Genomic DNA, 15,214 nt, shown 5'->3' on the forward strand with positions numbered 1-15,214 from the left:
ATTCGATCATCGGATGCTTTCCGTACCAACATATCCAACTAAGTTGGTACTGGAAATTGCCTTGTCCATTTATCTTGTATATGTGGGGGCACTAAGCCATGTAAACCCAATCGACCTCATGCCTGAGTCGCTATGCGAAAGGAGGATGCCACATGAGAAGTGAACTGAGACCCATAGGTTTGATCGGTTGTTGAGTCAACTAGTTATATACTGAGTTATATCAACTATATATTGTAGCAGTGGGGGGCTATATTGTAAGGAACTAGAGCGCTACACATGCAGAAAACACAGCGGAAAAAAAAATTAGTTTCTTTCCAGAAGATCCATGTGAAGGAAAACTATATACTAAGTTTTGTTAAAGGGAGTTACTTTTGTTGCGCAAATATGAACTCCCGACGGTAAGGATCTTAGCACGATCAAATGTTCGCACCTCCAGGGGTGTAATCGAGCCGAGCCGAGCCGAACTCTTGGATGTTTGAGTTTGGTTCGTTTATAATCGAGCCGAGCTCGAGCTTTATTTAACGAATATATTCATGGCTCACGAGCTTGTTCGAACTTTTATCGAGCCTAAACGAGCTTAATAAATATAAATTATAAATTTAAATATTCATTAAAAATTAAATTATACATTTTAAAAAAATTATAATATTCTTGTTAAAATTTATAATTTTATTATAATAAATAATTTTAATATGTTTGTCTATGTTTTTCATAAGTAGAGTGTAAAATCTATAAATTCAATATCAAAACTATTATTTTTTTTATTTAAAAGTTGATTTATGAACTTAACGAACATGTTCACGAGCTAACGAACCGAATATTGTAAATCTTGAGCTTGGTTTGTTTATCTTAACGAGCCTCATTAAACGAGCTCAAACGAGCTTTTATCGAATCGAGCTTCGAATAGCTCACGAGCGGCTTGGCTCATTTACACCCCTACGCACCTCTTTCGGTATCCACATGAACAAGCCTTCCGTCCATCTCACGAACTTACGAAGTGGAGAAGAAAACCAATCAAAGGTTATGCTAGCAACCTCTTTGGAAGTTTCGGCCAAGGTCGATGAAGAAGAAGAAACGTAAGAACACAAAATCTCTAATCTTGAAAATGCATCAAAACCTCTTTTGTACTCTTTCATAAAATTATCTTAAATGTCAATTGCCTTAATTGACATTAACATTTATCTTCATCTAATGCATGATCAATTCTAAATTGAACACCTTTTGCTTTTCATCCAATATATGATCAATTCTAAATTAAACACTCCTCTTCCTTGATGAATTCAAATTCATCATGTCACTCAATTAGTCTAACTCATTAATCATCACAAATTTGAATTGACTCAATGAGTCCAATTCAAATTGGACTCAATCCAATAGTTGGATCCAATTGAATCTAACTCAATGAGTCTAATTCGGATTAGACTTAATCAAATGATCCATCATATGAACTCATCTCCAAATCAACTTGTTCTTTGTGTATGACCCAATAAGTTCTCATAACGTTGACAATGTCTCTAAAATTATTTTAGATACATAGACAATAAGTGGCATCTAGCAAGATATCATTGCTACCCAAGTGACGAGAATATCAAGATCCGACCTAACCTTTCCATGTCTATTATCTTGTATGACTCAAACCTTCTATCCTTGATATCTAGATTGATCAATGAGACATAAACCATGTCATTCTCTTATCAATGTTTGTGTTTCTTGATCTCTAAGTAGACACACTCAATCAAATAAACTCAATATTGCATATTCACTCATTTGAACATGATCATGCATTCTCATGTCCTACTAATCAAGGAGCTCACAGATATCGCTTCCGTCATATGGAAGGGATAGATCTCATCTGCTTCGCTAACATCCCTTAGCATAACCTATTGCATACCCAGTGATAGACTTTATAGTCCACCTTGTTACAGGTGATGTTTGCCGATACCAAAGTACACAACTCCTTATATAGAGAATCGTGATGACTTCAGATCTAAGGATTATTCATACTAATAGTCACTATGAGAATGTTTATGACACTCATATAACGATCCATGAAATATTCTCATGGCAGGTCATTCAGTACATATTCTCTAAGATATACCCATGTGTCAACCTGATATCTCATATTCATGACTTGTGAGATTAAGCCATCCGTTGGCCTACATGCTAGGCTCAACACATTAATATTATCCTTGTATATTAATGTTTGACTAGGAATAGTTAAGAGTAGCATTCTATATATCTATATCTCACTAACAATTCAAACAATTGATATGTTATAGACTCAAACCTGCTACCCTAGGACATTATTATACTTATTTATTCAGCACTGAACTAAAGTAAATATAATAACCTTGTCTTTTATTAATTAATAAAATATGATACAAAATGTGCTCTTGTCAATCATTTCATAATTGGTACTAGGACTAATATTAACATATATCTCATGTACTCGATTGGATTTATGATTATTTGGATTTAATCTATATGTCTTGACATTGAGTGGAGCGATAAATCTCTTAAGTTCAACCGACTCAAGGGTCGTCCGACCATATATTAAGAGAAATAATAGCATTGTATCCCCTCAGCTAAGATAAACCCGGTCTTAATGCTGGGGAGTGAAGGGATAAGTCTTGATGAGGGTGCCCCGATTATTTGCAGTCACCTCACCTTGTCTAACTTTGACTACTACATCTTGGGGTCCGCTTGTAATATCCCATATCAATAGCTATTATAAAGTTTCTGAAATGATGAAATGTTGCAATATGTAACAGCAAAAATTTTGATCTTATTATATATTTCGAATTTACATCGTTCGAATTATGATTCTTACAATTTGCAAAGGAAGGAAAACTTGATATAAAATATACAATTTGTTGCAGAAGAAGGTAAAATGTGAGTGACTATCAACAGGAGTGAGCTAAGGAAAACCTCCTCCTATACTCACAAGTTCCTACATCAAAGAACAAGGGGGAAAAAGATTGTTAAAATGATTCAATACATTAACCATTTGACGATACTTGATCAAGCCGATAATGGAAGTACAATAAGCAGTCACGTCAAAGTATATGTCTAAGGGTTAACTGAAGTAGCTTTGGAAGCATCAAGGTGGTTCAATCTGCATGTTCCCAGAAGGGATTCTGGAAGCTCTTCTTGTGTGTTGCCCTGCAATGCAGTTCAAGGCCTTTAATCATCTTAAATTCTCAAATTAATCGAATTTTTCTTATTGTTGCCAGTGATTTTTGATGACGTACCTGAATCAGGAATGCCATTTCTATCACCAGGCTGTTCAAGTAACCAAGAACAAGACTGACAACTCCCCTAGCAACTGTTGATGAACCAACGTCGATCGCAAGCTGCAAGTGAAATATTCATAGAATATATGACCATCAGCATGGTCATCTTGAGAATAAGCATGATCCTCTTTATTAATGTCTAGCAAAAATTGCAAGTTTTCTTGTCACAATGTCTGGAAAACCAACTAGATGATGAAATTTCTCACCTCAATGTAGTTGCTGCCGCGAAAATAATTGATTTCCAGTGCTTGGCCAACAAGACAGGCTTTCTTACCCACACTTTGCTTCACTATCCAAGAACCCTGCACCATCACAAAGAAAAAAAACATACTAAACGAGAAAACCACCATAATTATTTTGAGTTTATGCACTAAGAACCCTACCTTAGATATATATGGGATGAGCTTAAACCTTGAATTCCTATAAGCATCGTCGCCTTTGACAAAACTTTCTAAGACAGGAATGCTTTCTAGCCGAGCATCCATCATATAATATAATCCTAGACTGTATGTAGTTGCACCAGGGACCTGTAGCATATGACATCATAAGAAATCTTTCAATGGAATTAAAGCTTTGTTTGTAGTCAAAATGGTTGGAAGGGATATATTTCTACCTGTATGTTCACAATAAAGAAAAACTCGCTGCCGCCTTGTGCTGCATATTTCTGCAATATCCAATGCTTTGTTGCTAATGAGTAAAAAAGACAACAATAGAACACCTACAAAATTTTGACTAGATAAAGTTTTGAGGAACCTGAACAATTCCCCCGCTTCGTCCCCCAAGATCGTCTTCCCGCTTATCGGATTTCAGCCAATCAGCAGCCACCATCTGCATCAATGTGGTACTGGCTTTCACCTGCCATGGAGTTCGGTTGATCAATAAAGCTGCAATTTACGACAATTTAGTCATAAATTGAGATACCTTTTGCTGATCGATCAAGTAAGATGCGCCACGAATCAAGAATGTTGAAGGATCTGCCATGGCCCAACTGCAAGGCATACTGCAATTTGTATCTTGGGTAAGTGTGTCTCCATAGCTACATGGCTTGCAGTCCCTTGCAGGCACTTCTCCTGATTGAGCATGATCTTTTTTTTCAACTGCAAAATAAGAACAAAAATATTTTTAACTATAAAGTAATAAAAAAAAGTTTCATGATAACATATGGATTGATGAACTGACCTGTAATATCATGCAATTTCTTCACAAAAACTTTTGCAGTACCTAGACTATTCACTTCAGGGTCTTGCTCTAACTGGTGCCACAAGAACACAGAAGCAAAAGATAAATTATCTCTAGAGAAACAAATGTGCCCACCATCATATTATATTTGTTTTTGAGTTTTTTGTTTGTTGAAAAAAGGGAATCAGCAAATCGAAATGAAGATCGTAAATCTAGAAATTTTCACCTGGGATTGCAGCACTTCATCAGAAGGCCAAAGTGCTTCTGTTAGATTGTAGTCTGATTCAGCAATAACATCAAAGAATTCATCTGAAGCATCAGTCATTTGATCTAATGATCCACCAGGACCACTGCCTGTATGCGTGTGTGTGGATCCCGCAAAGTTTTCGATCCTACTATTCTCGCTTGTTGGATGCATTTCTAGCTTGATTTGCTCTTTTGCCATCTGGGGTGACACCATCTCTCCATTCAAATAATCTGATGAGAAATCTAAGGCGCAATTACCATTTTTTGCACGGAAGAATTCTCGGAGAGCTGTTTAGTACATGATCATCAATTTTCTTAATCTCATGATGTATTAATCGGATAGAACAAATCTGATTTCTCATGATATAATGATACCTGCAACCCTCCCTGACATTTTCACTGTTATACCCATCGCGGATGATGTAAACAAACTAGATTTCCAAAATTTCCAGTCAATCGCAAGCATATGTTTTACAACTGATTGTTTACCTTGACTCACTGGAGATATTTCATATCCTCCACCTACAGGAAGGCAAAAACAAGTCACACACATGTTACAATCAAGCAGTATGCTTGTGGCAAATCACCATAAAATTTTCAGAAAAATGATTTCTTAGTGTACAGTTTACATTACTTTTAAGCCAGGCACGGATGTAGCCTTTTTCCGGTGGACATCGTTGATGCACGACTGAGTGGTATAGTACAACTATTTAAAATGAAACAGATAATTAATTCATTATCAAACACACTTTCTAGACCTCTAAAGTTAACATTACCATATGCTCCATCATCCTCCCTCCTCCAGTAACGCCGTAATAGTAAGTCCCTTCTTTTCATTCCCCTGAAAAATTGATCCAACACTATCAAGCAGCTCATAATTTCAGACTAGCATACAAGTCAATATTCAGAGATGATCAAACCATGATAACCAGTCTCCGCGCAACTTCTTATGAATGATATCAGTGTGGCCATCCACATGTTCTACAACTTCACCATCCAACAAACAAAAATCCCATCTGCAAGAGATTGCATTGTCTTTAAATTCAACAGAAAGCATACCTTGCGTGAATAGGATAACCAAATGAATATGCAATTTGTTAAAAGGGTGAAAGAGTTTGTCTGATGTCTATTTCAATCAAACAAATAATTCAAAAGGCAAATTTTAAGAATGCACATCATGCCACTGAATATAAAGCTCTAAACAAGGAACCCGCTTACTCTGATCTAGACTGTCCCAGAGACATTACAGTATTGAAAATTTCCTCAGAAGAAGCATCTACAACACCAACAGCCATTATTGCTGGATGATCATCCCAATCCTGAGGGAAGTAAATTCTTAAGTTTAATAAGAACTCATGATTATGCATATTTCTTGATGAAGAATAAAGATACCGTGGTTGGGAAATTGAGATCTTTGGATTCTTTGAACAATCGCAAACCTACATGTTAAAATCTTTTAAATCTCTAGAACTTCTTATTGGAAAACAAACAAACAAAATACAAGTTCTTACCATTTTTACAGCCAATTATTGTCCACATGGAAGGTGCCATTACATCAGATGCAATTGGATCATCATTCATAGATGAGAAAACGGTCCAATCTAGCAAGTGAAAGAAAAATCTTATAGCTAGTACAAATATCCTCTTCAAGAAATAACAATTTGTTATTGAGATGTTGCAAAAAAAAATGATATTCGAGATAAAGGATTTGAACTAAGCCATAGGAGACAAGGAAAGAAACGAACATCATTACCTATAGAATGTGTTCTTCTCCTCTCATTCATAGGGATTGACCTGGACATCAAGAGCAATGTAAGAAAATCCAAATTGTTTTTTATGCATAACCAATATGAACAGGACAACACATCATGCTTCAACAAATGATCAAAACCGAAGTAGATATTGCTAAGTGCACATTTGGAAACAAGTATGCTTGAGTGTCATTAAATATGAGTTGCAGCCTTGCAGGTAGACAACTAGTGTAAGATCATGAATCCCAGTAGCATCACTAGATGGATAACTGTCTCTCTTTATCTAAACAGCAAGAAGTTAATTAAATTAAGCATAATCAGAAGCTAAAAACAAGATGATGTGCTCCCTATTTTTAAATACAGAGAGACCTAACTATATGTGAATAAAAAAGTTTGTCTCATTTGCTTTCATAGAAATCCAGAATAAATGGCATATGAAGATAACCCATAGGGTAGGCCTATATCCATGATGAAGATATAAAATAATGGATCCTAAGAAAAAATACTGTACAAATTGATAATTGAGCATATTATGTCATGTTTTATATTTGAAACTTTGAGCAAACAATGGGGGTGTACAAATAATGTGTCCTTGATTATATAGATAGGTAGGTATATTCTTTCTAATATCTAAGTTATTGTCCTTGCACGGCTAATGAAAATGCTCAATGTTTAGTGTTGTATTTTTTTTTTTGTCTCTTTTCTAGTTTTTTTTTTTCAGTAATGATCTGTAATGTGCTTTTGTTATTATTCTTTTGGTACAGATACTTTGCAGAACCATGCAACTATTTCTGTGTTTTTGTTTATTTTAATATATTGCACATTCTTGTTTATTTTTATACTTTGACAACTACTAGTTGCTTGACATGATAGATTTCTTCTTTCTTATTTCACTTTGCATTCATCTTATTTCTAACACGGAGCAATGCTCATGGTTGTTTTGCATCATTGGTGGTCGATACTTAGAATTTGGGGTTTCAGAATGTTCAGAGGCAGTGTTATCTTGACATCACATCCTTCCTCAAAAGCTGATTAGGTATACCTCTCATTAGTATACTGTTAGCTTTTACCTATATCCGGTTATCTCTGAGGTTGTCAATCCCTTGCCCTTTGGTGTCTGCAATTATTTTGAGCAGCAAACATTATCATGTTTGAGGCACTAATGGTGTAGTTATATACTGCTTTCAATCAAATTAGTTAAAAAATCCTGCTCTTATAATATAGCAAAGTGGATTCCTTCCTGCCATTTTATCTTTTTTTTTAAAAAAAAAAATTGGCACAATTTACAGCATTTTCTCTTCACATTCATTTATGCATTCATGAATTAGCTGGAAAGTGATCTAATCAGCTCCTTAAGCATGCAGAGTAAAATAATAACAGGCAAAATTAAGTACATGAAGTTGAGAGTAATGATACGACCATAATACATTAACAGGCATGACATCATTTCTAGCAACTGACCTGTTGAGGTCAAAGAATAGGTAAAAAGAAATGCAATAGAAGAATTAAAAAAAATGCAAAGAGACTGTGTATTACCTAATAGATTGTAATTTTTTCTTCAAGCAAATCGCATTATCGTTATCGTTGTTTGGGAACTCCTGATGTTTAAATAAAGAAGAGTAACAATGTCTCTTTATCAATAAATCTCAATTTGATTAGAGAAGGAAACAAACCTTGAATGTTATTCCCATTACCAATTTGATCCACTTAGCTGCTTCTTCAGAGCTCCTCGCACCTAACTGCATAGTTCATGGAGCATCAATCTGATCAACGAATGAAAATAAAAAATGGCAATCTGGTAGAAGTCTACCATTCCGAGCACAGAATTACCTTCAGCCGGTCGTTGGGCTTGGAAGTGTTATAAATGGTAAAGACATAGAAGACCTGATGACAGCCATTAAAAGTAATGACTTAGCAACAAACTTAGTAAAACTATAACTTGAGTGATAAAATGGAAAATGAGTATAAGATGATTAGGGATCCGAAGTACATTTCTCTGGATGCTCTCTCTGCCATTGTCTGTGACGCGAGTGAAGGAATCAATCAGTGCTTTGCGTCTGGGATCCTAATGACAGCATATGCATATTAATATCACAGTTTTGCTATCAGAAGAATAATTTTTAGTAGCCAAACAATAATTATGAAGTTTCTGTGTCAAGGAGTTGAAGAGATTCTTCAATCTGCTTCTCCAGCATCAAAATTTTATGACCAGAAACTGAAAAGGCACAATGAAAATTTTATGACCAGAAACTGAAAAGGCACAATGAAGTTGACCCGGGATAGGTAGTCTCACAACTTGCACTCAAATTTGAAACAATAAATTGCATGTTCAATCTGTAATTGAGATGGTGATACCACAAAAGAAATGGCTAGGGGAAATGTGAGCAAAAATGTAGAATAACATGAAACAGAAAAAGTTTTTGTCAAAAACATTGCAATTACTTAAGAAGATAAGAAGAATATATAAGTGTTTGACCAAGAAGGTCACGCTCTCCAATGAAAAATTCCATCTCCATATGAACCAAGAGTTGCAGTAGAAAAATCGTGAGTTTCATTCGGCCGATCAGATTAGGATGATCAACAGAGAGACAAAACTCTAAAGAATGCTCACGCCTAAGATGTCTCTCCATCTCTTTCATAAAAACTCGATCAATAAAACATCAAAAAGGTCAGTTCTAACCAAAGAAACTAAGAAAAACAGCAAAGAAAATTCAACACTAGATTTCAAAGAAACAAGAAAAAAAAAGGCCCATCTTTCTCCCATTCGCCAAAAGAGATCGAGACGAAAAAAAGAGAGGCAGATTCCCAGTACCTCTCCGTCCGGCGCGGGCCAGTTCTTGTAGCAATTGAGGGCGTTACCTTCGAGGACAAAGTACCTCTTCCTCGAGTAGTGTAGTCCGAGGCGACTCGACCGGATGAGGTACAACCACCCTTCGATTCTCCGTTCGTCTCCGCGCTCCATCGAGACGACCCACCTCTCTTTCTCTCTCTATCCGCGACCTAGTTCTCTCTCCGCCAAAAAAGTAGAGGAAAGTAGGGGCGGAAGACAATGCCGAGGAGTCGAGGACGAACTGCGGCAAAAGGAAGCAACTTTTGGAGAACGGAGGAGGGAGTAAGGGTGGAGCCGTCGTCGTCGTAGTAGCCAAGCGGCTACCTCCTCCGATGCCTCAACACCACACCTCCTCTCCAATCCGAGACCGAGGGGCAGCTGGCAACCTTCAAACCGTTGCAAGTCCCTATGAACACTCCTCCTCCCTCTTCTCTGCCTCTCGCACACTTGTTGCAGACATGAGACTTCTACAATCTCTGATAAAGAAGCTGCGGAAACGCAGGAACATGAAAGGCACTGAATCATCGATGGAGGCATGGAGACATACTATTTAGGTGGCATCGTTGACTGGCTGCGCCCATTCCCCTCGAGCATGGCCTTCATTTAGTACCGTTGAAATTAATATACACCCTTCCCTCCTCACAAAATCATTAATTCTATATTTATCCCTCCTCATTTGAAAAATGGACCGACATAAAGGAAAAAATTATTTTTTTATAGGTATTTTTATTTCAAAAATAGCCCTTAATTGGGCGTTATTTTTTTTATTGAATTTTATATTTCGGATTAGATTTGGAGTTTACAAATAATATTTAAAATCAGATAAATACAAAACCCTAGTTTATCACCCCAGGAAGCATTCAAAGCCGCCGCCTTTGCGCCGAAGCCGCCCGCCCCAAAGTTGCTCGACGAGACGGCCCTCTCTACTTCCTCCACAGGTTACATCCTTCCTGCTCCGTCGATCTTACTTGCTAGCGTTTTGTTAACTTTGATCTGTTAACTTCGATCTTACTTCGTCCTCAGATACTGTGTGGTTGTCTTAAAAGAAGGAAAAATTTAGGCACAATTTTCCGTTTTTGGAAGTAGATTGGAATGCTCGACCTCGTATGTTTTTGTAAATAGGATATAGGGAATTACTAAACGGACTGAGGAGGTTTCGTCAATCTGGTTGATATATGTGACAAGTTTTCGTGGAAGGTTAATCTTCTTTACTTGGAAGATTAATGCGTCTTCGACGTTTGATTTCTTGCTGAAGAAAGTGTGCAGTTTTAATCTTCTTTAGATGTGCACGGCTTAACATGGTTTGCATTGTGATATAGCCTCACACGGTTTTTAATGGAGGGATAACTGATAAGAGCCATGTAGTTACCCTTAACGGTTAGGAGTGGCACATTATAATCTCGGGATATTGAAAGGACTGTAGTACTACAGAGAATTTTTGGCTATCTATTATTTGTCGTTCCTAAACCTAATTCCTTTTAATGAAGTTGAAGATACATCATCTCGAGCTCAATATATGATTAGCATGCAAATCTTGTCCTATTTAACTTTATGTTGTCCTGCTGCTTGTTATTTGAATTTTAGATGATCTGATTGAGAAATTGTTGATATAATGTGCAAGTGTTGCTAGTGATCATCAATGTAACAAATCAATGGCTTGGAGTTGAGATTTGTGTGTGTGTGCTACTATTACCAAAACCTTAATCTAAATATATTTCCAGAGCAAACCATTAACTGATACAAACTGTTTCTTCCAACTTTTCTTAAATCTTGAAGTACACATTTATATCATATTCCACTTACTCCGTCAGGAAATATTAATTTATTTTTTTTTGCATTAACCTTCAAATGAATAATGATTTCAGCTTGTTGCCTAATTATGTAATTTTGTCATTAGTTGTGGGCTTCTGCCTAGATTCTATAAGGTGGACCAGATCTATTTCTTTCTGTGTTTTTTTATATTGATATGCTAACTAGGCATCACACTGGCTTGTTGAATAGCCAAATTAGTGTAAATTTTTTGCATAATTACAGGAATTCGTGAACAATCAGTCTTAACAATTTTGCAATTGTGAACAGAGGTTTGCTCTTAAATGCTTATTTTGTTATCACCTTGAGGTCAGCTGATGCTCCATCATGACTGTACATCTCAAAAGACATCTAAGCATGTTTCTTGTAGCTAGTTTGGAGCCAATTTCCATTGGAAAAGAAAATAATTCCTAATGATTATGTTATAATTCATGAAGTGCGAAATTTGGACCTGGAATTTCATTTGCTTATCGTTTTGAATAAAAGATTATGTATACTAGCAATTGGCATTGTTTTAAGAGTTCTTTGGTCTCATAAATTGCCACCCAAATCGTATGGCATTACTCACAGAAACATAATGTGTCTTAGAAGTGTGCTTTGTGGCATCTATCGTGGCTATGAACTATGAAGCTTATGATTAGTCTTTGCTTTCTAGTTCTGCAGTTACAAACTTCTGGTATTCAAAGATCATTCCTGCTCTTCATTTTTATTATAGTGCTGCAATGTAGTAGCTAATCGTGCTCTACTATTTCCAAGTTTTAACCTTATTCCGGCCTTGTATTGCAGAACTCAATGGAGGACGACACTAGTGTAAGTATCCAACCTCAAAAGTTTCAATCCTTTATCTCATTGAAAGAAGTTTCTGTCAAGTTTTCTCTTGTTTGTATATTATTTCTGCAGTTTTATATGGAGAACTTACTTGTTTTCGATATTGATATATTATATTCTATTCAGGCCAAGAAAGAAGAGGAGGAATTCAATACGGGCCCCCTCTCTGTTCTCATGATGAGTGTCAAGAACAATACTCAGGTATATCGAAGATTACACAATGTATTATTAACACAGGCAAAGTTCCTAAAATATGTACTTAGATATAGTTAACCCAGTAGAAGTGTCTAATTGATTTTTTCTACCAATTAACCAGATGCATATCTTTATCATGCTGCTACATCATTACAACTATCAGTATTAGGTAAAGAGAAGATAACTCTTTGGTATTTAGCCCAAAACAACTCTCTGTGAGGCAGGCTTGTTTCTGGGTCATATGGCAGTCCGAATTAATTACTAGTTTTCTTATTCGTTCTACTTGTCTTGCATTTTAGTAATGGAACATTTTAGTTGGTGGTAATACTTGGCTATAATTTCTAATAAATATCGTCTGCAACAGGTGCTTATTAATTGCAGGAACAACAAGAAGCTCCTTGGTCGGGTGAGAGCATTTGATCGCCACTGCAACATGGTACTCGAAAATGTTAGGGAGATGTGGACTGAGGTATTATTACTTCATAAATGCGCACAAATCATCTCTTTACATGGATGGTTTCTTGAGGAATTTGCCTAATTGCCTTGATTCCAGCTGCCTAAGACAGGCAAGGGGAAGAAGAAAGCACTTCCAGTCAACAAGGATAGATTCATCAGCAAGATGTTCCTTCGCGGAGACTCCGTCATCATTGTGCTACGAAATCCCAAATGAAGATCTGAGATTGAAATGGGGATTTTCATGGATATAGCGTGTGCTTGGGGTTTTGATCCTGCAATGAGATGATGAACCATCTCTTTTAACCTGTTTCAGAACTAGTTGGATGCATTAGTTGTGATGCAATTTGCTGAACCTTGTTCCTAGTGTAGAAACCTGTTGCTGCAATCTTGAATGTGCTTGAACTGCTTGTAATAGTACTGTTAGCTGCAATGGATGGAGATCTTATTTCGTTCGCATTAATTTGGAGTTGAGAATCTTGGCTTTATTGACTTTTGACTTGTAACTAAACTTTAGCCTTTGACTCAAAGGTGTTGACTGAGTGGGCTTGTTATACTTTCTTGGTCATCAAGCACCAATTAAATACACTTAGTACAATTGTATTTTGTATAATACGACATTGGAAGTAGTGATGCCAATGGTTCCTTCATAATGGCTTGGTTGGTGAGACATGTGAATCAGCGTTTGTCAATTTGTCATCTTCCATTCACTGATTGAATTGTTATGTGATGTCTTCCTGATTTATTATTATTATTTATATTTATTTATTGCATGTGGGAGGGTGTGACCAAGCCAACTACCCATGTTCATTTCCCTTTAATATATACTTTTTTTTAATGATAAAGAATAACAACAACAATGAAAGTAGTGCATTATATTTTAGATATTTCTTTGCTCATTATTAATGATGATTCGAGTGTTGTGGTTGGTCAAGATCACTTATCCACCTAACTCATCTAGTGAGAAACACAATACATTTGTCAACCTTAGATTACTTTTTTAAAAATTGATCCGATTGAACTGAAATAGATATTTTGAGTTGCTAAGACATAACTAGCTAGAGCAATATTTCTTCATTCGAAGTGTGGGTTTGGATATGATCAAATTGAATTAACATAACTAGCTAGTTAATGAGTCTAAAAACATAGCAATTAGGAATGATGACTTGCTTAATAATATGAAGCTTTAGGGCGTACTAATACTTTCACTACTACTACTAATAATAATAATAATTCAATAATAAACTAAATTTCATATCTCACGGGTGTTGGAATTTTACATGACAAGGTTTATCCTCTTGATGATGATAATAATAAGAGTAATAATATATTTAATTATTATCTTAAATGTTCGTCTGTAATATTTGTAATATCAAGTTATCCTGCAAGTTTACATTTTTATTTAGGAAAAGGGAAGAAAAATATTGTGATCAAACAGTGAGAAGCATTCATTTTAAGAACTAGACGGCAACATTAAAAAATTAATTTACTTGGCAAAACTGAGTCAAAGAAAATCGAGCTTGGCTGATTATTTCCACATGTAGCATCAGGACCGTGCTACAAATGAAATGACTATTTCTTTTATTTCAATTCTCACAATATTACCCTTCAATAATTTGAACTATCCACCGCGCACCAGCATTACATAATATAACAATAGTTGAATCTCGGTAAAAATTAAAGTAAATATCTCTCTTAATTTCAAAAAGTAGTAGTCATCCGTGATTTCTCTGTTCCATATTGATCCCGGGACGAATTGACGGAGACATTAGGGGGCGAACGTATTCACCTTTTGTCACCATAATATAACAATACAATCACCTTAACTTTTGTAGTAAAAATTTAATTTAATTTATTAATAAATATTACATTTAATTTTAACTAAGATATAAAAAATATATAAATTTTTTAACATAGTCACTCAATATATTTATATTTATAGATGATTCTCTATTCATAGTGAGACTCAATAAAACTATGACATTATATATTTTTTATATAAAAATAATTTAAAAAATATTATTAATAAGTCATTTTAATATAAAAAAATTGATATTAATATAATTTAATTTTGGACTTCGTCAAAATTAATTATTAAAAGATCCATTCGTAATTTAATGGTAATATATCTCATGTATTTCTAGAACTTCAAATTACTTCAAACTAAACTCAATGAATTTCTAGAAATATCTTTAATGTATTTAATGCTTTAGATTTAAATTTGATAATATATATTAAGAGCAATAAATTAAATTAAAAACACATCTCTATTTTTATTCTACTAATTAAAAAATTCACTGCTCTAATATTTAATTTATGTTGATTAAATTTGAAAATGATCAATTTGATTATATAAAAATTTCCCATCCGCTGCCCAAAGTAAATAAGAAAGCATTTAAAATGAATAACCTATCAATTTAATATTTTTAGATTAAACATCTACTAAATAAATTTTATCAGTTAAATTAACAAAAATTAGAATTCGATTTCCAGATCTCTAAAATATTATTATCTTTTAATAGTTGTTAAAGTGGATGATCTCCGAGAAACCCCCTTCCACTTGAAGATAATTTGGCAGCTATTTCCCACCTAACTTATGGTTGGTGGGGAAATTGACTTGTCCCCTGGGT

The 15,214-nt window shown here is 35.1% G+C and overlaps 2 protein-coding genes across 2 annotated transcripts; one reads left to right on the plus strand and one right to left on the minus strand.

The window, feature by feature from the left end:
- Nucleotides 1-2,773: 2,773 nt before the first annotated feature.
- LOC121976419 (protein ENHANCED DISEASE RESISTANCE 2-like) lies at nt 2,774-9,905 on the minus strand. The gene is made up of 22 exons (XM_042528570.1): nt 9,282-9,905; nt 8,460-8,534; nt 8,300-8,353; nt 8,143-8,208; nt 8,006-8,067; nt 6,472-6,512; nt 6,230-6,319; nt 6,111-6,157; nt 5,937-6,037; nt 5,639-5,734; nt 5,495-5,559; nt 5,353-5,424; nt 5,094-5,240; nt 4,699-5,006; nt 4,473-4,545; nt 4,215-4,390; nt 4,047-4,148; nt 3,907-3,957; nt 3,677-3,820; nt 3,500-3,595; nt 3,252-3,353; nt 2,774-3,162 (listed from the first exon to the last, which is right to left on the minus strand). The coding sequence occupies exons 1-22, from the start codon at nt 9,429-9,431 to the stop codon at nt 3,070-3,072; spliced, it is 2,211 nt and encodes a 736-aa protein (XP_042384504.1). The 5' UTR covers nt 9,432-9,905; the 3' UTR covers nt 2,774-3,069.
- Nucleotides 9,906-10,112: 207 nt separating this feature from the next.
- On the plus strand, nt 10,113-13,047 carry LOC121976420 (probable small nuclear ribonucleoprotein Sm D2). Its single transcript, XM_042528571.1, has 5 exons — nt 10,113-10,237; nt 11,895-11,918; nt 12,063-12,137; nt 12,496-12,600; nt 12,685-13,047. The coding sequence occupies exons 2-5, from the start codon at nt 11,901-11,903 to the stop codon at nt 12,799-12,801; spliced, it is 315 nt and encodes a 104-aa protein (XP_042384505.1). The 5' UTR covers nt 10,113-10,237; nt 11,895-11,900; the 3' UTR covers nt 12,802-13,047.
- The last annotated feature ends 2,167 nt before the right edge of the window (nt 13,048-15,214 follow it).

Source organism: Zingiber officinale, chromosome 4B, assembly GCF_018446385.1.
Source record: "Zingiber officinale cultivar Zhangliang chromosome 4B, Zo_v1.1, whole genome shotgun sequence".
NCBI lineage: Eukaryota > Viridiplantae > Streptophyta > Magnoliopsida > Zingiberales > Zingiberaceae > Zingiber > Zingiber officinale.